This window comes from Sprattus sprattus (assembly GCF_963457725.1).
Source record: "Sprattus sprattus genome assembly, chromosome: 10".
NCBI lineage: Eukaryota > Metazoa > Chordata > Actinopteri > Clupeiformes > Clupeidae > Sprattus > Sprattus sprattus.
Genome location: NC_137908.1, coordinates 9,508,702 through 9,531,421, shown reverse-complemented (window position 1 = coordinate 9,531,421; position 22,720 = coordinate 9,508,702). Strand labels below are relative to the sequence as shown.

The 22,720-nt window shown below is 41.4% G+C and overlaps 2 protein-coding genes across 2 annotated transcripts; both read right to left on the bottom strand.

The window, feature by feature from the left end:
- Positions 1 to 1,412: 1,412 nt before the first annotated feature.
- Positions 1,413 to 2,375, bottom strand: LOC308371778 (odorant receptor 131-2-like; the record flags this gene model as incomplete). Its single annotated transcript, XM_080846767.1, has 1 exon — positions 1,413 to 2,375. One exon carries the CDS (start codon positions 2,373 to 2,375, stop codon positions 1,413 to 1,415), a length of 963 nt encoding a protein of 320 aa, XP_080702893.1.
- Positions 2,376 to 19,779: 17,404 nt separating this feature from the next.
- On the bottom strand, positions 19,780 to 20,739 carry LOC308371777 (odorant receptor 131-2-like; the record flags this gene model as incomplete). Its single annotated transcript, XM_080846766.1, has 1 exon — positions 19,780 to 20,739. One exon carries the CDS (start codon positions 20,737 to 20,739, stop codon positions 19,780 to 19,782), a length of 960 nt encoding a protein of 319 aa, XP_080702892.1.
- Positions 20,740 to 22,720: the final 1,981 nt, after the last annotated feature.

Here is a 22,720-nt window from a genome sequence, read left to right as displayed (position 1 = left end):
ACAAGAACTTGCTTAGTCAACTGTTAATATCAAGTGTAATATCACACAAAAACAACAAGCCAGATTGAAAGAGATAATGTATACAAAGCAGACAAACCAACACATTTTGATGGATGAAAGCCCTCTTTATTATTTGTAATGTGTTTGTTATTAGGTCTGTTGTCCTTTTGAACCCTGTCCTTTTGAATCCAACTCTCCTCGTATTTCCCCATACATTTTAGCTTTCCTTACTGACTTTTCAATTTTGTTTCGCATTTCTGTTGATGGCTAAATTGCTTTCGAGGTATTTAATCCATGGTCCACTACTGGATCGATTTTCCGTTTTCTTCATCTCGCACGCTCTGGATTTTTAGCGTTTAAGAAAAAGTTTTGTTTGACACAGCGTTTAGGAATGAGGCCTGCGTCAATCCAAATATCTTGAATCGGTAAGCCTTGACTTGATGTGCAGGGTAACCAATCAGGTTTTAGGAATCCGCCCACTGACTTTGATGGGTGAGTTTGACAGATAAAATAAATTATTGATGCGCTGCAACACAGGACCATGACATAATTAATTAAATAGTGAAATAATTAAATGTGTTTTTTTGACATAAAATGAATTTGTATTTAATTAATTAATGACACATTTAATGAAACATTTATGTATTTATTTCCAATTTGAATTAATTAATGACACATTTAATAACACATTTATGTATTTAATTCCCATTTTAATTAATTAATGACACATTTAAATAATTATTGATGGTGTATTTATTTATTGAATTTTGGCACTTTCAGTCCTCCATAGTAGAGGAGATGGAGAACAGTAATCATTTGTATGTGATGATTTGTTGGGATTGTTTGTGTCTGCATGCTGATCCGTAATTCTAATATATATGGGGGGGGGGTTCCCCCTAGCCCCCCTTATATTAAAATATGCTCAAAATGTCCCCCTCCCTCCAATATATTGAAATAAAAAACGAATTTGCTATGATTTGTCAGGCAACCACACAATATTGGAAATATATCGTCAATTGAGAATCAAATAACCACCATTATATGACATTTTCATATGATTTGTTTTTTATATTATTTTTGTAAATGATATAATGTCAATATTTTACACCCAATCATATGATATTACTTAACGTTGCAACGGTGCAAAACACATTGGGTTGACAATATAATGCTATAAAACCTGCATAGTAAGCTGGGTAGAAACACACACATGCTGTTTCTAGAAGCATATTCATAATACGATGTGCTTTCATACACATCCCAACATTATTCCAAATGCAATATACAAGCACAAAAATAATCTTGTTTAAGTTTAGGCTTCAGGTTGGAGAATTAAAAATATGCATTTTGTTTCATACCACTCTGAACGCATACCGGAACTCCATCCGCATTTTGTTTCATGACATGCAACTTTAACCCTTAAATGAACACACCCTCTTGCTCGAACATTTCAGCCTCCTTCTCTTCAGTTTGACTTTAACAATGATGACTTTGCAGGAGTAGTACTGCAACATGTGTTTGGCAAATGTCTGATCCCTAACACTATAAATTAGAGGACTGAGCAACCTTGGCATAATGTTTGAGATCAGGTAACTTAGGAATGTTATTTTTGAGCGATGGATTGGGAAAAAACTGATTAAAACAATATCAAGTAAAGGAGTGATATAGGACAACATACAGAGAAGCAGCTGAGCTCCGTGTAATAAAACAGTGTTCTGTGCCTTTTTGGCTGAAGCAGTGTCCCCTTTAGCTGCTCTGGCAGTTCGTACTATCATAAAGTAGGTATAGATCAGCGTCAGCCACACAAATGACATATAAAGAGCTTGCACCACCTTCACTTTTTCTGCATGGTACTTAGTGTTGTATAAGTTAAGGTAGATACAAAACATTATTGATGAGAAAAAGCCTATAGGCCGAGTGGCAATGACAATAATAACATCAGCTAGTGCAGGTACAAAGCCGACTCCCCAGGTGAGAGCAATGATAATGTAAGTCCTGTGTACAGTACAGATCTGAGCATGATGGAGAGGTTTGCAGATGGCAATATAACGCTCAATAGCCATACCTGCCAAGATTATTGGTGTGTTCATGTGTGTAGTTGAACCAATCACACTCCAAGTATAACACACGGCGGCATTAAAATTTGGATAGGCGTAAGTCAAAACATACAATGTCACAGAAACACAAATCAGGATCATATCATTCACTACTAGATTCATGTACAGAATGTATCTTGAGTCACTGTGAAAAACAGAGTTCTTGCAGAAAGTCAAAACTATGATCCCATTGATGCAGTTGATGAAAATACCCAGGAAAACAATGATAAGGTTTTTCACCAAAGCCTCCTCAAAGTCATCTCTGTTAGTGAAATTCATCATGTGCCTCTCCTGTATTACAGAAAATAACAGTTACATCAGTCCACGAAAAATACTTTAGGAACAGTTTGTCATAGATAAAGACATGTAGATGCATTTATTAGGACTTAGAATGGACAGAAGTAATCTTACCTCAACCCAAATAAAGACAAGAGTGGGGCTTCTGTCTGGTAGATTTATATAGACCCCGTGACTTTGTGTGAGCGTCTTGTGGTTGGCTCAAGACAACATAACTAATGTGGGCGTTTATAATTATTGTTCTCTGAGCACAGTGCCATGGGAAAATGTGACTGTTGAGAATATGTCATCATCAATGTATTTGCTTAATTCTAAGTGCTTATCATATTTCTATTGTCTTCCAGGTAATACAAATAATGTTATATGGAAAGAGATGTAAGAGACGATTTGAGGAAATAGTTTGATGCACAAAAACATTGTTTTGCATTTTAATAAGTTATTTAGACATATTGTTGTGTGCATGTGAATGTTATTTTATTCATTATTATGAAAACCTATTTTGTTAGTTAATTCATGGAGTGGAATGTAGAATCCAGTAGTGGATCATCAGTCATTTGATTTGATTTGATTTGATTTGATTTTAAACAATCAGGTTAGATCAACTGTTTTTCTGACTGAGCTGAGTAAGACCCTGTTTACACGGACAGTAGATTGCATGAATCCGGTAGAAATGTCTCCGGATTGACCTTACGTCTACAAGAACAGGGTGGATCCAGAGACTGAATCTGCATTCTTTCGAATCAGGGTTCCAAAGTGTGCAGATACGAATCTGTCCGCGGATTGGTGTTCGTCTGCACGCCGATCTGCACACTTTCTCATCTGATGATAGAATTGCCCCACGTGATCGCCTCGAAACTTCAGCCTGAACCCTAACCCCACTGCATCACTTCATAACAGCAATAACATAAACTAAATGTATATGACGCGGTGCCTTTTTCGTGACTTACATTTTTCTTCCTTGCTTAGTTGTTTGTACTGGGAACGTGTGCTGCTCTACCTACATGTGGATAGTTTTTCGTTGTCTTATTTAGCCAGTTGGACGTAGTTTTTTAGACCAGCCAGAACAACGGACACGACAGGCATAATATAATAACTGGATGGGTTGCCATGGCGCAGCGAGTGTGGCAGCCTGATTAAGCAGCTCTCCAGCTTAAAACAAAAAAAATCTATTTATCTATCTATCTAAATCTGTGTTGTTAGGAAAAAGATCTCATTAACCAGCCACACTTTAATCTTTCACTGTTTAATCTATTTGCATCAGACAATTGTACAAAACCGGTTTTTAAAAGTGTCAGCAATAGCCCATATGAGCAAATCTGACATGAAAAGATTTCTATTATATAATGAGGTTTCAAAACAGTCTATTATAAAGATGAATGTTACGTTAGCTCTATTCCTATCAGACAACGATAGCTGCTTGCGTAGCTTACTTGCTAGTGTAACGTTACTTCAGAGGTAGAGTACGTGAAAGGACAAAGCCCTCAACAATAGCCTACATTTGTTGTTAGTGTCGTGTCTTATTCTAAGAGTTCTCAAGAAACTTCTCAAGGCAAATAGGTATGAGTATACTGAACGGTTTATTCAGAGGAGATAACTACTGCTGAGCTGGTCCATGGAGCATCTCAAAGACTCTAAGCATATTGCAAGAGCAATCCAGTAGAAAACCCTAACCAACAAGTCCCCGTGCCCACTTTTATATTGATCAAATCACCCTTTGCTCTGGTTTCATTTGCGTCTTATTTGCGTCATTGGACTCGACCGCACCTAGAGATGGAAAACAACAGGTACCTTACTTGCGTCATTGGACCTGACCGCACCGAGATGGAGAACAATCGGTCCAACTCTCTTAACAATGTTGCCTATCAACCAGCTTGCTTTGTCTCTGTCAACAGAATTAACCACCTTGAGATACATGGTGTACAGCTTCCTGTGATACCAGGTATCTCGGGGCTTTCAGACACAGTTCTTCATATTGTCTGCCTTGTGGCTTTTGCAGAGGCGTCTGTCACCTTGCCCTGACCCCCCTTTGTCCCTGAAGCATCTAGGTAGTCTATGCAGAGGAGGCATGTTTGCCACGTGATTTATCATAAAAAGTGTCTTTGCACTTGGGTTTATACAAACAGGTCTGTCTGCCTCATGATTTCTCGGAAATGCTATCTTCTCACTTGGGTTTATAAGAATAGGCCTGTCTGCCATAGGATGTCTCTGAAAAGGGGCCTCTGGCAGCCTCTTCATAAGTTATAAAGAGCTATCTCTATTTGTTGAGATGTCCATGTTCCAGTACCAGCCATACACATTATTCAACAGTACAGTAATAAACAAGATAAAAATACCACATTTCCCCCCTTTGAGGTGTCCACACCTCACTATGCAGCGTAGCAAACCATTAGCATTATGTTAACACTCCCGTTCAGTGTAATTATCTATGTTCTATGTAGCATCAAAAGCTGTGATACAGTTACATCTCAAACATATGTCAGTTAGGCAAAACAAGTCCACTGGGGCGTTCCCAGATGGATCGTACAGAATCGTAAAATCAAAATAAGTCCACTGGGGTGGTCCCAGATGGATTGTACATGAATCACAAACTGTGTAACATCTTAAAAGCAAGCATTCAATCTAAAATAGTTAGTTAACCATTCATCTTCTAGGGTACAGTTTTCATGCATTTGAGGCTTAATCTCAAGAACTTAAGTTTCACTAAACAAAGCGGTTATATTGTGATATTGGGATAGTAACATTGTGAAGTATGTGTCATTTCAGGTGTGTGTGTCATTCCAGGTGGTGGATGTATGTAATGTGGGTATGAAATGTGACATGTCAAAAATGCCAAAAACAAAATAGCAACAATCATCACCCTTCCATGAGCCTGCCGGAGGGTCAAGAGGTTGCGTCTGTGGTTTCCCACACGGCCGCCCTGGTGGTAAAACAGGCTAGCACATTGATTCTGGCGTGTTTTTTATTATTATTTATTCATTTTTTATTTATTTATTTTTTATTTCAATCTCCCGCTCATTCCTTCTTCCAGCAAGGTCGAGGTGATGGAGCTTGGGGATGTCGTAGATGTTGTATTGGTACGGGATGGCCCTGGCGGGTCGCTTATAAAGCTCTGATGGGTTGGGGGTGACGAAGTCTCGCCATGTGTGCAGGGTGCCTGGACGTTCCTCTCCTGTTGAGTCGAGTTGAGCGAAGCCCTGCCTCGGTTGCAGGGTGGCTTGGCACGCCTCCCCTGTTGGGTTGAGTTGGGCGAAGCCCTGCCACGGATGCAGGGTGCCTGGACGTTCCTTTCCTGTTGAGTCGAGTTGAGCGAAGCCTCGCCTTGGTTGCAGGGTGGCTTGGCACGCCTCCCCTGTTGGGTTGAGTTGGGTGAAGCCCTGCCACGGTTGCAGGGTGGCTTGGCACGCCTCCCCTGTTGAGTCGGGTTGGGCGAAGCCTCGCCTTGGTTGCAGGGTGGCTTGGCACGCCTCCCCTGTTGGGTTGAGTTAGATGGAGGTCTGGCCCGGGATGGTGGTGGCTTGGCATGCCTCTCCTGGTTCCTCTCCTGTTGGTAGAGATGGAGAAGACACGAAAGGAAGAGTGCCGCAAAGAGCGACATACCCACCACCGCCAGGAGCTTCTGGAGCCCATTCTGGTCCTGTTTTCTCCTTCTCTGGAACTTGATTATTCAGAACCCCCTCATCTTTGCCGTGCAGCTCACGCTCTGGCCTGGCAACCGTCTCTCCATCGTCCTGTGGCTTTGTGGCTCTGAAACAATAATTAAGGTGGTGCCACAATTCCGATCCCTGTACTCTTACCGCAGTTGGAGTGGCTTTCGTCACCTTGTATGGTCCTTCGGACCTTGGCTGGAGGCAATACCTTTTTAACACCTTCAGGTACACCCAGTCTCCCGGTTGCACGGCTCTTACGACCTCCGCCTCCAGGGTTGGTGGTTGTTCCTGCTGCTTTGCCTGTTTTGTAAATAACTTTGCGAATCAGAGTTAATTTTTGCACATAATGATGAAATTCCTTTGGAATTACTCCAGGGGTGGTCCCATGCCTGGTTCCGTGATCCGTGGGACTGGCATTGGTCGTCCTGCAAGAATCTCGTGAGGGGGGAGGTATGCGCTGCGGTTCTGCTTGCAAGCGCACTCGCATTAAAGCAATGGGCAAAGCATCAAGCCAGCTTAGGTTTAGAGCAAGCAGAGATCTTAGCAATTTGAGTGTGCCATTGGCTCTCTCCACCATCCCCTGACTTTGGGGTTGGTAGACACAGTTCGCAGGATCTCATCCCACCTTTTCTCTGTGAATGCTTTTCCTTGTCAGATGATATTATTTCAGGGATTCCAAACCTTGGAATGATTTCCATTCCGAAATTGAATCACCGTGTTTGTACTTGGTTTATTAAAAACATTTTTTCTTGACACTTCTCCCCCCTTCGGCAAGCACCTACAACAATTTGACCGTGACTCTTTCGCACGTTTCTACATCACATTCACTGGCCTCCACCTGCACCAACCACCACCTGACCCTGTCAGCCTTGAGCACAGGGAACATTGGTGTATTGCAGCGTGCTTGCCGCACAGGTTTAATAATGCCTGTCTGCAGTAGCCCCTCGATGGCGCCTTGTATGCCCTTCCGGCTGGCTTTAGGATAAACACCAGGGGGCTGGTTGACTTATGTCATTTTCACCGTCAGGCCAACAACATCATTCTGCACCTTGGTTTGACATACCCAGGTACAGGTACGGATGGCCTGCCCCTGCAAACAAACCATATACACAGTAGGGGTTGTGAAACGGGCAGTTCTTGACGTACTGTATGCCATCTGGTTTTTCCTTCACCTGCCCCTGGTCTACTTCCTTGGAGATCTTGACCACCTGTCTACACCATCCCAGTCTTTCCATGTGCACAACAGCGCTAAGGCCATCATTAACCCTACATCTCTTGCTCTGTGTGCTTTCCCTACTCTGAGTGTGATGTGTGGTGCTGCTCCTGTTATGTCATACTGATCCCCTCATTTTGTGTCTTCCAGAAATGCCACTCTCACCCCTACTCTTTCCTCTCTACTACACTACTACACTGTACTTTCAGAGGATACTTAGCTTGCTTTCCGACCTCCTCACATCTTTTCTCTCTCCCCCCTCGTCTGCTTCCTCGTCAAACTTGATGGTGCAGTCTGTGGGGCATCTGGGAAATCTTAAATTAACATTAATAGTGTGTATGAGTGGGCCCCAAGTTTTCCACAACTTGTCCTTCCACTCCAAACATGCCTAAACAAAAAACTTGTGAGATGTGGGTAACTGGCTGAGGTGGGTGTGTGCTGACTATTGTTTGGCGGGGCATTTGACTGGCCACACAGATCAATGACAGTCCCCGAGGGGTACACTTAATTTGAATACCCAGCTTGCATAATGCATCTCTACCCAACAAATGTATGGGTTGTGTTCCGGGATTAAAACAAGCATGAAAACACTTTTCGTGCCTGCCTAGATCAACACTGAAGCAGAAAATGGTATTAGCTGCACTTATCCTGAAAATCCTACGGTCTTAGTTTTTCTAGAGCACGACACAGGAAGGTGTTGGGCGTCTTTTGGGTTTATACATATGTAATAGCTCCAGTGTCTACAATTAATGAAATTTCCCTACCCCCAATTTGAACCTGCAGCATTGGCTCATTATCAGCTCCATTCGATAGTAGCGGAAACCTGCCCCCTTTGATTCTCTAGGCCTCATCAATAGTGTGCGCCCTGTATGGGGACCCTGGACCGCTAGGTCCATTCTGCCTCACAGGACCATCACCCCCTCCCCACTGCCCCACACTCCGGTCGCCGGGAACCTGTTAGGTGTTGTATAAGTTCTGTTTGCACACCCTGGAAATGTGGCCAGGCTGTCCGCATATCCAGCAAACTGGTAGCTGTGCGGCCTGCTGTTTCCTGAAACCATCTCTACCTCTTTTCCCTCTGGCCTGAGACTGTTCCTCTCTGCCTGGCCATGGACTTGGCCAGGGCTGTGGGCCCCTGAAGCCCTGCAGTGGGTGACTGTAGCCCGGTGGAAATGGTTGTTCGTACTTGGGTGATGGGTTTAGCTTGTGCTGGGGCTGGCGTTGGTTTCTCAACTGGGGAGCCTGGCTGGCTACCACTGGTGCTTGTATAGTCTTTTTTGGAGGTTTTTCTGGAGGAGCTTAGGGTTAGAGTCCTTCTGGTTCAGGCCCATGTGGTGAGTCACAGCTTCTCTGAACATATGTCTGGTCATTGACCCAAGGCGCCAGTCTTTTTCCAGCTGGATCCTAACAGCAACCTGCGCCATCATGCAAGACTGGTAGACGAGAGATCAGGCCCTGCACGGCAGTGTGTCCCCATGGTTGATACTGCTGTACTGTCCCCTTTGCTATCAGAGGCATAATGTTACTTGCCGCTTTTTTTTGACTAGACTGCATGGTCTTAGGTTGTCTCTCCTCGTCTGAGCTCCAGTTCTCATTCCCCTCAGCTGGGTCCCCACTGAGTACGACTGTCACTGGTCCGTGTGGGCCTCGTCCCTTTAATGCCCTTGTGTCTAATATCAGTTTTAATTACTCTCTGTTCTCTTCGCTAGCCTTCTAGCCTTGACCTCTTTTTCTCAATCTGTCCTCCTTCTGTCCAGCGTTAGAGAGCTGGCTTTCTACTACCTTTATCATTTCTACTGCCTCCTCACGACTGGGGTAATCTACCCCACTGGTTACTCTTTCGAATTGTAAGTGAGCTATCTTCAGTGTTACTCCTGATCTGCACCTTACGTTCTCTTCTGGCTCTGGGAGTTTTCTTACACCTCTGCACACTTCTAGTTTCTACAACTACCTGATTTCTGGGGTTGTGTACTTCTTTCCCACTAATCCCAAATCCAACTGCCCTCTCCCTGGTCTCCTTTGTGCATAGGTTTGTGCTCTTATACTGTACTAGTTCTCTTTGAACTGCTTTATCTAATTCCAATGAGAAGTTTAAATGTCCTCCTCCTTCCTGAACTCTCTCCACTATGTCCTCCACCCTTTGACTGACTTCCCACCAGTCTAGCATCAGCCTTTGCCACTTAAAGTGAGGACACTCTGTTTTGACTGTGTCAACGTTCCTACCCATGTGCCTTTAGTCCCATAATGTGTATAATGTCCCTGCGTTATGAATTATAATTCCTGTGTTTCAATCTCTTGTTTAAGGATTCTAGGGGCTCCGTGTCTCAGGCTTAGTTCAGTAAAACCAGAAAGCAGTGTACTCAATGCCATTCACATAAGTTCCCCCCTCTGTGCCGCTTCCACAAGTAAACTCCCGCTATCATGCAAAGTGCCCAAAACAGAATGAAGAGGACAATGTTAACTTTGTGAAGTACTATGTTAACTTTATGCCATGTGTTGATCATATCATCTGTTCATACAAAAAGTATTGCTTTCATGAGTGTTCACCCCCTTAATAGATGGGTGAGCCAGGCCCGCAGCCCTCAGTAGTGAAGCAGCGACAGCTAAGCCAGCGGCGGTTGTTTTATTCTTTTCCTGTAACAGACACAACAATCATTAATTACACAATGTGAATGGATATAGCAGCTCCTGACATTCGAGAATATCAGTGTAAGTGTAACGGCGACTCATGCTGGGTGTCACTTTTTCACAAGTGCCGCTTGCAGTTTCAATGTCTCCCACCCTAGGATATACTTACAACGTTCTTAAAAGAAACACCATCACACCGAGTGTGGTGTGCCAATGAAAATAAAAGTCTCACTTGCTCGTCTCATCAGTTTTCACTTTCAGGCTCTCTGTTTCTTATGAGCCCGAGGTACAATTGTAATGCCTGTAGAATAAACAACCTCGCAGCGAGTGTCGTACCAAATAAATGACAAAGACTCTTTCAATTTCCAAAATTCTTACGTTCATGTCACAGCTTTCCCCTTGACGTCTAACGTACGCGAATATGATTCTGTGATGGGCTACTGTTGAGTCTGCCTCTGTCTGCTCAGTAAACATGTGACTTAATTACTCACTCACCATGTACCATCTGTTTAAATACTTCCTTTATGAAACTGCATCTATTTCAAAACCAACAGTCAGCAACAAAACTCATCTATCACCCTGATACTAATAGCCTAATGTTTACACTGACAAATCAGTAGAATAACTTTCTTAACACTTTTAAAAGTGGCAATATATCTACCAGCAAATTAGCACAAGTGTTCTGATAACACTTCTTATTATGAGAATATTTATCCTTATATTATATTTATACCGAATATGTCTCAGCAAGTGCCTTACTCAACAACCTCTTTTCTCTAGGGACTGTCCCCATTGAGACGATCTCTTGACACGTGGCGCTGCCTGCACACAGTCTGTTTTACCATGCTTACCTAGGTTGCACTGCACTTCCTGTTTGTAACCACAGAGCGTTGGCCGCGCGCCAGTGGCTGCACACCAGATTGACTCTTACATACAAATATGCCTGTTCTAGACATCAGCAATCAACACAATCACCTCTTAACAACTTCTACAGTAATGATAATTTCCACCTCGATGCATGCCTATTTTGAAATACAAATTTCACAATTGCTCGCTATCCTGAACAAATGATCTCACATATACACTCGTACCCATCATTCATTTCATATTGCGCAATCACTCTCACCTCACTTTTACACACACACACACACACACACGCATCAGTCTCTCTCTCTCTCTCTTTTTCTTTTTCGGAGATATTCACACAAACTATTCTACTTCTACATACAATTTTAGCACACCACACTAGTCTTTTTACTACAATAAAATATTCTCCTTCAGGAAAATGCGCACACGTTACAATAAAACACTGCCTCCACTCCAAAAGAGGTATTTGTACAAAAAACACGTTATGCCCTGTTACGTCTCTCGGCCCGTAGCCTATTTTTCTCCCTCAGAAAAATGGACGCAAACAAAGTCTCACAATACAATATTCTTCTTCACTTCAGAAGAAATCCTTAAAACAAAAACACTTTATGACTTGTTACGTCTCTCGGCCCGTTGCCTATTTTTCTCCCTCATAAAAATGGACGCAAACAACGTCTCACAATACAATATTCTTCTTCACCTCAGAAGAAATTCTTAAAACAAAAACACTTTATGACTTGTTACGTCTCTCGGCCCATTGCCTATTTTTCTCCCTCAGAAAAATGGACGCAAACAACGTCTCACAATACAATATTCTTCTTCACCTCAGAAGAAATTCTTAAAACAAAAACACTTCATGACTTGTTACGTCTCTCGGCCCATTGCCTATTTTTCTCCCTCAGAAAAATGGACGCAAACAACGTCTCACAATACAATATTCTTCTTCACCTCAGAAGAAATTCTTAAAACAAAAACACTTTATGACTTGTTACGTCTCTCGGCCCATTGCCTATTTTTCTCCCTCAGAAAAATGGACGCAAACAACGTCTCACAATACAATATTCTTCTTCACCTCAGAAGAAATTCTTAAAACAAAAACACTTTATGACTTGTTACGTCTCTCGGCCCATTGCCTATTTTTCTCCCTCAGAAAAATGGACGCAAACAACGTCTCACAATACAATATTCTTCTTCACCTCAGAAGAAATTCTTAAAACAAAAACACTTTATGACTTGTTACGTCTCTCGGCCCATTGCCTATTTTTCTCCCTCAGAAAAATGGACGCAAACAACGTCTCACAATACAATATTCTTCTTCACCTCAGAAGAAATCCTTAAAACAAAAACACTTTTAACAATCTACTTCTCTGACCGTTCAGTAAATTCACCTCCCATTTCTTATGCCTTATAACTTAGTTCTTTTTCGGAGGACAGTTTTATGCAAATGTCTCTTACCCCAGGTTTTAACAGGACTAAAGTGACAATTGCTATAAGCAAAAACAAGTTGCTCACCTTTTTAAATGGCGCCTCAATTGTCCCACCAGTCCCGTCCGTCCCCGGGGACGAGATGACACTAAAAAACGTCCTTTTCGATCACGTCGGCGTCAGCAAATTATGTCGTGTCTTATTCTAAGAGTTCTCAAGAAACTTCTCAAGGCAAATAGGTATGAGTATACTGAACGGTTTATTCAGAGGAGATAACTACTGCTGAGCTGGTCCATGGAGCATCTCAAAGACTCTAAGCATATTGCAAGAGCAATCCAGTAGAAAACCCTAACCAACAAGTCCCCGTGCCCACTTTTATATTGATCAAATCACCCTTTGCTCTGGTTTCATTTGCGTCTTATTTGCGTCATTGGACTCGACCGCACCTAGAGATGGAAAACAACAGGTACCTTACTTGCGTCATTGGACCTGACCGCACCGAGATGGAGAACAATCGGTCCAACTCTCTTAACAATGTTGCCTATCAACCAGCTTGCTTTGTCTCTGTCAACAGAATTAACCACCTTGAGATACATGGTGTACAGCTTCCTGTGATACCAGGTATCTCGGGGCTTTCAGACACAGTTCTTCATATTGTCTGCCTTGTGGCTTTTGCAGAGGCGTCTGTCACCTTGCCCTGACCCCCCTTTGTCCCTGAAGCATCTAGGTAGTCTATGCAGAGGAGGCATGTTTGCCACGTGATTTATCATAAAAAGTGTCTTTGCACTTGGGTTTATACAAACAGGTCTGTCTGCCTCATGATTTCTCGGAAATGCTATCTTCTCACTTGGGTTTATAAGAATAGGCCTGTCTGCCATAGGATGTCTCTGAAAAGGGGCCTCTGGCAGCCTCTTCATAAGTTATAAAGAGCTATCTCTATTTGTTGAGATGTCCATGTTCCAGTACCAGCCATACACATTATTCAACAGTACAGTAATAAACAAGATAAAAATACCACATTTGTAATAAAACCATGACATTGGAAGCAATTGTGAACCAGGAAACATCCAGGATCCACACCACTTGCATTGTGGTCTCTCTTGTGCTCAGGCTCAGCCTCTCCATAAAGCACTTAAACAACTCACAGACATGTTGTACATTGCTTTGATGCACTGTTCTAAACTCGTTATTATCAATACAAAATATAATTATTTTTCGCTTAACCTACAGTCTTCTCTGACCACTGTTTTTTTTTAACCACCATAATGTGTTACTATAGCCTGACGATGTCATACTCATAATTCTAGTCAGAATATGAGTCTGATACTGACCCATTGGGATGTGATTATGGGGCGTGTTTCAACGAACGAGGAAAAAAAAATGCCTCTTCGCTCAATTGGATACCTACAACAAATCAGAGCAACATAGTATGACCATCTGATACATTAAAACTTTTACCGGATCCCGTAGGAAGGACGGCAAAAACATATCTTCGATCGACAAATGCCTTGATCGCGTTTCTCTGTTCCTCTTTCAAAATGAATGCGCTGTCATTATCTGTGAGATATGCCTGCTCACGTACTTATTAGCAGCAAGGCTAGCCAGCTACTATGTGTTTCAATGGATTTTTTTGTCTAAGCGTTAGCAATAACCTATCAATAATGGTCTAGAGCAGGGTTTCCCAACCCATTGGCCGCGGAGCGCTATCCATTGGGCCGCGAAAATGTTTCAGATTTTTTTTTTTTCCATTAGTGGGCCGCGGAGCGAGTAACCGATTTTAAATTGAGAACAATATTAATTAAGAACGTCAAAGTTAACGCGTACATCTATGATATTATTGTGACCGAGATTAATGTGACACAAATATTTTAATGCAGTTAACGCAACTTTGTTTACTTCCGGTGTGCGTTGACCACTGACACGAAACCAGCGCGTGCCTACAGTCAGTTAGGCAGGAGCGACCAAGACGGTAGTGAAAGATGGAGAGCTGAGGGATTGTTTGGCGGAAAGTTTCTGTTTAAGAGGCAAAATGACGGAACAATCGACAAATCTAAAGTTGTGTGTAGCATTTGTCAAGCTGAATTTAGCTGTCACAGAAGCAACTCGTCTTTAAGTTATCAACTTAATGCAAAGCACCCGACAGAAAGCAGCCCCAGGTTTGCTTCAGGGGATAATTGTTACGATTTACCGTCGAGTGTACACGCTGTCTGAAGTGATTACTCGTAAATAGTAAAGTTGCATTAGTGCTGTTTTTGAGCGTTATCATTGGAGTGGTAATGCTTTTCTGTGGATGAATGATTGGTGCTATTTATGTTGATAATAGATTGCAGCCACAGATTTAATTCATTATTTAAATTATTCTGATCATTATATTGACCTATTTGAACCTATTTGTTTGCATGTCTGAAGCATCACCTATTTTAATTAGGCCTAGCTGAGTGGTCTTGTTTGCATGTTCCATCACTTGTTTTGAGTGCAAGCTATCTTTTGGGTTTTTTCTGGTTTGATTTCCTTGCTTGTTTGCTGTGCACAAATAGGCCTAGGCCTACTGCAATTAAGTTATCTGTGTGTATTTTTGCTGTTTTCTGGTGCACAATACAATTTTGATGCAATATCTAGACTTAGATTTTCTTTTATTTATTTATGTATAGGCTTCCACCTGTGGCAGGTGCTGATGTTGCTTTTTCTCACACATAACAATCGCTTATTAATTAGAATGAATGGATTATAGATTCAATTAGCCTAATGGAATATAGATTCACTAAAATAAGCGGGGTGTTATTTTACAAATACGAAAAGATGGGCCTCGGAGTCGAAAAGGTTGGGAACCCCTGGTCTAGAGCGCTTCAGTTAAAACCTACAATCCTCGGCAACATTCGTGTTGCACATACACAACTAACCGAGTCAATGTAGACATAAAAAAGTTGTGTAGATAGCTTAAATCACATAAAATATGTCCCACTAAACTCCCGAGACGCCGCCATCTTGGTACGAATTTTAATCTATCTATCTAATCAACTCAAGCGTTGGTTGGTCATCTGTCCAACATCGTATAAAGCCCGCCCTGACAATTTGATTGGTTCGGCTTTATCCGGCCGATGATACTGATATTCTCCCAACTAGCTCAGAGCCAGACCGAATCTCCCTGACCAAAAATGTTGTGGGCGGGGTTCGGGCTGGTATCCAGGCTAGTGTTACTATGCTGATTAAATGAAGGCCAAGCGGCAAGGCTAAACGTTGCTGAGATCAGATCCAAAAATGAATCCGGATTCAGGCAATCCAGGCTCCGTGTACACAGGGTCTAAGCTAACTGTGAGCTAATTAGCCTATGTCAGTTGAAGGATGAACTTCCCTAACGGGATTAATACAAGTTTATCACAGTAAGAAAGATTCAAACGAATAATCCCGGTAAATAAGAATGACTCAAACGAATAATCTGGGGGGGGGGGGGGGGGGGGTAACCATTAGACAGACAAGGCATGTGCCTCAGGGAAAAATTTGGGCCACAGAAGACAAGCAGTTTTCGTAAATTTGTATTATTTCAAACAAATCATTTCTAATTACTGTCCCTGCCAGGGTATAATGTGAACACCACTGGAGTTTATGCAGACTTTCCAAAACTGCAGTAGCTGTCTCAGTGTTGCCAACTGAGCGACTTTGTCTCTATATCTGGCGACTTTTCAGACCCCCTTGGCGACTTTATTAGCAAAAAGCGACTAGTGACAAATCTAGCGACTTTTTTTTGTCATTTGGTGGATTATTGTGTTGACAAAGCATTGAAAAAGCATCTCACATATCCTGTTCTGCAGTTCATGTTACAACTGATCTCTCGAGAGCTGAGAACAGCAAGGGCTGTCATGGTCTCCTCTCCACTCACACAGCGCCTGCAAGGCCAGTCTGACTAAAATAACAGCAAAATATTAGAACTTAGAATTAGAACATATTATGCAAATTAGTTGCGTACGTCATTTAGCGACTTTTCTGAGGCTTACAGCTACTTTCTTCACAGAAAAGTTGGCAACACTGGGCTGTCTGAATATACTTAGCACTGATGGCCACCAATTGCTCAGGAGAACGCTAATTTCCCAGTGTTAATGAGGTTAAGGACTGTATTGCTGGTTCTAGGTTGGTTGGTTGTATTGTTTGGGTAATTTTAACACATCACTGCGACATTCCCGCAAATTTGACAAATCATTGTCGTCTTCAACTTTCTCCCTTCTGCTACACCAAGGGCGGAAATGCTGCCCTGTGGACACAAACCAGACACTTGCAGAGTTCTAATCCGTTCTAAACAATGAGAATGGCTACACCAGAAATGGAAATTGAAGATCTGGCTTCAATTTTTTATAATTTTCCGCAAGGCGTGGGTGGCCCTTTTTTACATAGAGTCTGGTAATAGATCTATGAAATGTAATGAACATCATTTATTTAGCTGTGAATAATGAAGTAAATCTGAATATTTTCCAAACCCTCAAGAGCTGTTACCATGGAGAATTAACATTACTTTTGGGTTGAAGATAAGGTAGCAGCTAGTGTAGAAGAATGGATTACTTGAAATTGACCGACTTTAAATTACTATATGAAATTGAACAACATAAACACCTATACGGATAAAATACATTGAAATAAATTGAAAAACAGATTGATTAGCATAGAATGAGAACGGCAGAAACGCAGGCAGGACGTCAGACGAAGAAACAGATCACAGTGACACAAGCTGTTTTTTTTTTCTTCAAGAGAAGGCTGAGATATTCATAACATTTTATTCAGTCTTACTTGTAGTCCTTTGGTAAAACCAACAGGTGCACTTCGTTGTGGATAACGGGTCGGTCACATTGATGCGTTGGAATGCGTTGATTCGTCAGGGTTAACGCATCCCTGTTCACTTTGAATGGGGTGACGTCATCCTTTGCCGAACTGAATTGTGGCTGCGTTTGGTTCGCGTGCGTTGCGTTTCATGCTTGGCTTGTGGCAAGAGTTGAAGAATGTTGAACTTTTCGAGAGGCAATGCATGTGTCAGTCAATCAAATTGCCTTTCATGCGTAACTGACAGCACAGGCGCTAGCCAATCATATCCCGTATATGCTCACGTCTACAGAACGGCAAGCTCCAAAAAAAAAAAAAGATGGCGGACCAAGCTCCGTAGATGTATTTGTACCTACGAGTTGGTTGTTTGACTTTTTTTTGGTTAGATTTTTGAAAAGTTACCAAGAAATAGACACTGTACAATGTAAAAAACCCTTTATTGTAACTGAAAAATACGTCTGATAGGATTTGCGAGGTGTCTGAGCACCCTATCTAATGTTAGCATGCTACCACTCACAGGGTAAACAGCTTGCTTGTGGCGTGATTGGTTTGTTGATCTGTCAATCTCACTATAACGTCTCTGGTATCAACAGAACCCCACGCGCCAGACTCCTCCTCTGCCATCCATTGGATCAACGCATTCCAACGCATCATTGTGACCGACCCGTAACGCCCGACTCACATTGTTGCGTTGGAAGGCTTTGATGCAACGGACGGTGGAGGAGGAGGCTGGCGCATGCGGTTCTGTTGATAACGGAGACGTTATAGTGAGATTGACAGGTCAACAAATCAATCACGTCACTAGTAGGCTTTTACCCTGTGAGTAGTAGCATGCTAACCCTAACCCATCATTAGACAGTGTGCTCAGACACCTCGCAAATCCTATGATACGTATTTCTCAGTTACAATAAAGGGGTTTTTATATTGTACAGTGTCTATTTCTCGGTAACTTTTAAAAAATCTAACCAAAAAAAAGTCAAACAACCAACTTGTAGGTACAAATACGACCATCTACAGAGTTTTTTTTTTTTTTGAGTTTGCCGCTCTGTAGACGTGAGCATACACGGGATATGATTGGCTAGTGCCTGTGCTGTCAGTTATGCATGAAAGGCAATATGATTGGCTGACGCATGCATTGCCTGTTGAAAAGTTGAACCTTCTTCAACTCTTGTCGCGAGCAAAGCATGAAACGCAACGCACGCGAACCAAACGGAGCCACAATTCAGTTCGGCAAAGGATGATGTCACCCCATGCAAAGTGAATGGGGATGCGTTAACCCTGACGCATCAACGCCTTCCAACGCAGCAATGTGAGTCGGGCGTAAGTAAATCCTATGAACTGTTCCCACTACCTGTTTAGCATAACTAGCTACGTTTCTAGATAACTGTCTGACAGCTGTGGCCATTCCCACGAGACGAACATTTGAATGATGTCAAAGTAAAAGTCCTATACTATACTGTGTTCGTTTCCATAACAACAATACAAGCAATATACATTTTCTGACCTAAATAAGCAGAGGGCAGAACAGCCTATTTTGCTAAATTTTTGTAGTCTGGTAATCTTTTGTTTGGCATGTTGGTAAGGTTATTTAGAGGACCATTTCTCAATGGTTTTGTTCTTTGAATAATGTTTGTTTATTAATTATTTATTTTTCAACAAATAACTCAATTATAATGACAAAGAGAGAAATTCACAACTTTGTATCGCAACTTTCACTTGCTTCCGCAATTTCATCGCACAAAACACCTAAAAAAAAAACACTGCAACTCCTACCGCAACTTTTTGGAAAAGCCCCAGCGAAATTAGTAATTTTAGGCCGCAACTATCACATAAAAGGCCCGCGAAATCCTGGGGGGACTGCTCAGTAGGCTACAGCCAAATTAAAGCCATGTTAATAACACTGAAGGGGCCAGAATGACCAGTAACTCCATGTGCAAACTGGATGAAGCTCAAAGCAACAGTATGTATAATATACATACAAATATGGTCATGTGAAGGACAGATAAACACACCTGTCATTACAAGCCAACCAGCCTATGCACTACTAGACTACCATGTGAAAATGTACAGCACGTAATTAAGAACTATATCACCAGCATCATCATCAGCATACCAGTTAGAATCTAAGCAATCTTTTATCATCACAAACTTGGGTTTGCCAGTTTTTTGAACACCTTAAGGTAGCTCCCTAGTTTGAGACTAAAACAAACTACTACCTTTATAAGCAGACTGTAGGGACCTGGGAAAGGATGCAAACCAGCATAGGTTAATAAGAAATCTGGCACTCTGCCAAGGAGTGCTGATTATGAATTTGAATTATGAATCCCCCTAGCCCCCCTTATATTCAAATATGCTCAAAATGTCCCCCTCCCTCCAATATATTGAAATAAAAACAAATTTGCTATGCTATGTCAGGCAACCACACAATATTGGAAATATATTGTCAATTGAGAATCAAATCACCATTATATGACATTTTCATATGATTTGATTTAATATTATTTTTGTAAATGATATAATGTTAATATTTTACACCAAATCATATTACTATACGTTATTTGGTGCAAAAAACATTGACAATATAATGCTATAATACCTGTATAGTAAGCCGGGTAGAAACACACACACATGCTGTTTCTAGAAGCATATTCATAATATGTTGTGCTTTCATTTCTAAAACATTTTAACACATCCCAACATTATTCCAAATACAATATACAAGCATACAAATAATCTTGTTTAAGTTTAGGCTTCAGGTTGGAGAATTAAAAATATGCATTTTGTTTCATGACATGCAGCTTTATCTCTTTGACGAACACACCCTCTTGCTACATTTCAGCCTCCTTTTCTTCAGTTTGACTTTAACAATGATGACTTTGCAGGAGTAGTACTTTGACATGTGTTTGGCAAATGTCTGATCCCTAACACTATAAATTAGAGGACTGAGCAACCTTGGAATAATGTTTGTGATCAGGTAACTCAGGAATGTTATTTTTGAGCGATGGCTTGGGAAAAACATGATTAAAACAATATCAAGTAAAGGAGTGATATATGACAACATACAGAGAAGCAGCTGAGCTCCGTGTAATAAAATGGTGTTCTGTGCCTTTTTGGCTGAAGCAGTGTCCCCTTTCGCTGCTCTGGCAGTTCGTACTATCATAATGTAGGTAAACATCAGCGTCAGCCACACAAATGACAAATAAAGGGATTGGACCACCTTCACTTTTTCTGCATGGTATCTAGTGTTGTATAAGTTAAGGTAGATACAAAAGATTACTGACGAGAAAAAGCCTATAGGCCGAGTGGCAAGGACAATAATAACATCAGCTAGTGCAGGTACAAAGCCGACTCCCCAGGTGAGAACAATGATAATGTAAGTCCTGCGTACTGTGCAGATCTGAGCATGATGGAGAGGTTTGCAGATGGCAATATAACGCTCAATAGCCATACCTGCCAAGATTATTGGTGTGTTCATGTGTGTGGTTGAACCAATCACACACCAAGTATAACACACGGCGGCATTAAAATTTGGATAGGCGTAAGTCAAAACATACAATGTCACAGAAACACAAATCAGGATCACATCGTTCACTACTAGATTCATGTACAGAATGTATCTTGAGTCACTGTGAAAAACAGAGTTCTTGCAGAAAGTCAAAACTATGATCCCATTGATGCAGTTGATGACAATACCCAGGAAAACAATAATAAGGTTTTTCACCAAAGCCTCCTCAAAGTCATCTCTGTTAGTGAAATTCATCACGTGCCTCTCCTGTAGTACAGAAAATAACAGTAAAATCAGTCCACGAAAAATACTTTAGAAACAGTTTGTCATTTGAAAAAGACATGTAGATACATTTCTTAGGATTTAGAATTATGAGATGGACAGAAGTAATCTTACCTCAACCCAAATAAAGACAAGAGTGGGGCTTATGTCTGGTAGATTAATATAGACCCCGTGACTTTGTGTGAGCGTCTTGTGGTTGGCTCAAGACAACATAACTAATGTGGGCGTTTATAATTATTGTTCTTTGAGCACAGTACCATGGGAAAATGTGGCTGTTGAGAATATTTCATCATCAATGTATTTGCTTAATTCTTAGTGCTTATCATATTTCTATTGTCTTCCAGGTAATACAAATAATGTTATATGGAAAGAGATGCAAGAGACAATTTGAGGAAATAGTTTGATACACAAAAACATAACATTGTTTTGCATTTTGAAACGTTATTTAGACCTATTGTTGTGTGCATGTGAATGTTATTTTATTCATTATTATGAAAACCTATTTTGTTAGTTAATTCATGGAGTGGAATGTAGAATCCAGTAGTGGATCATCAGTCATTTGATTTGATTTGATTTGATTTGAAACAATCAGGTTAGATCAACCATTTTCTGACTGAGCTGAGTAAGACCCTGTTTACACAGACAGTAGATTGCATGAATCCGGTAGAAATGTCTCCGGATTGACCTTACGTCTACATGAACAGGGTGGATCCAGAGACTGAATCTGCATTCTTTCGAATCAGGGTTCCAAAGTGTGCAGATTCGAATCTGTCCGCGGATTGGTGTTCATCTGCACGCCGATCTGCACACTTTCTCATCTGATGATAGAATTGCCCCACGTGATCGCCTCGAAACTTCAGCCTGAACCCTAACCCCACTGCATCGCTTCATAACAGCAATAACATAAACTAAATGTATATGACGCGGTGCCTTTTTCGTGACATACATTTTTCTTCCTTGCTTAGTTGTTTGTACTGGGAACGTGTGCTGCTCTACCTACATGTGGATAGTTTTTCGTTGTCTTATTTAGCCAGTTGGATGTAGTTTTTTAGACCAGCCAGAACAACAGACACGACAGGCATAATTTAATAACTGGATGGGTTGCCATGGCGCAGCGAGTGTGACAGCCTGATTAAGCAGCTCTCCAGCTTAAAACAAAAAAAGATGACATTAACCAGCCGCACTTTAATCTTTCACTGTTTAATCTAATTGCATAAAACAATTGTACAAAACCGGTTTTTAAAAGTGTCAGCAATAGCCCATATGAGCAAATCTGACATGAAAAGATTTGTATTATATACAGAGGTTTCAAAACAGTCTATAATAAAGATGAATGTTACGTTAGCTCTATTCCTATCAGACAACGATAGCTGCTTGCGCAGCTTACTTTCTAGTGTAACGTTACTTCAGAGGTAGAGTACGTGAAGGACAAAGCCCTCAACAATAGCCTACATTTGTTGTTAGTAATAAAACCATGACATTGGAAGCAATTGTAAACCAGCAAACATCCAGGATCCACACCACTTGCATTGTGGTCTCTTGTGCTCAGGCTCAGCCTCTCCACAAAGCACTTAAACAACTCACAGACATCAGACATGTTGTACATTGCTTTGTTGCACTGTTCTAAACTCGTTATTATCAATACAAAATATAATTATTTTTCGCTTTACCCCTTGGTGCCGCTCCGTGTTAATATCGTTCCTTTTGGAACGATGACGTTTTGATGTCATGACAACGGAAAATAACATATTTTTGGGGAAAAAAATGGTTTTACATCTCCTCAAGACCCATCCAATCAGATAGCATGCTTTTTAAATCCATTTTATTGATTGGCAAGTCTCACAGAGCTTGTCAAATCAACCTACACGAGTGACGTGACTGAGGTTAGAAAAAACAAACATGGCGTCCGCAAGTATGCGATTTTCAGCACAAGAAGAAGCAGCATTTCTAACTA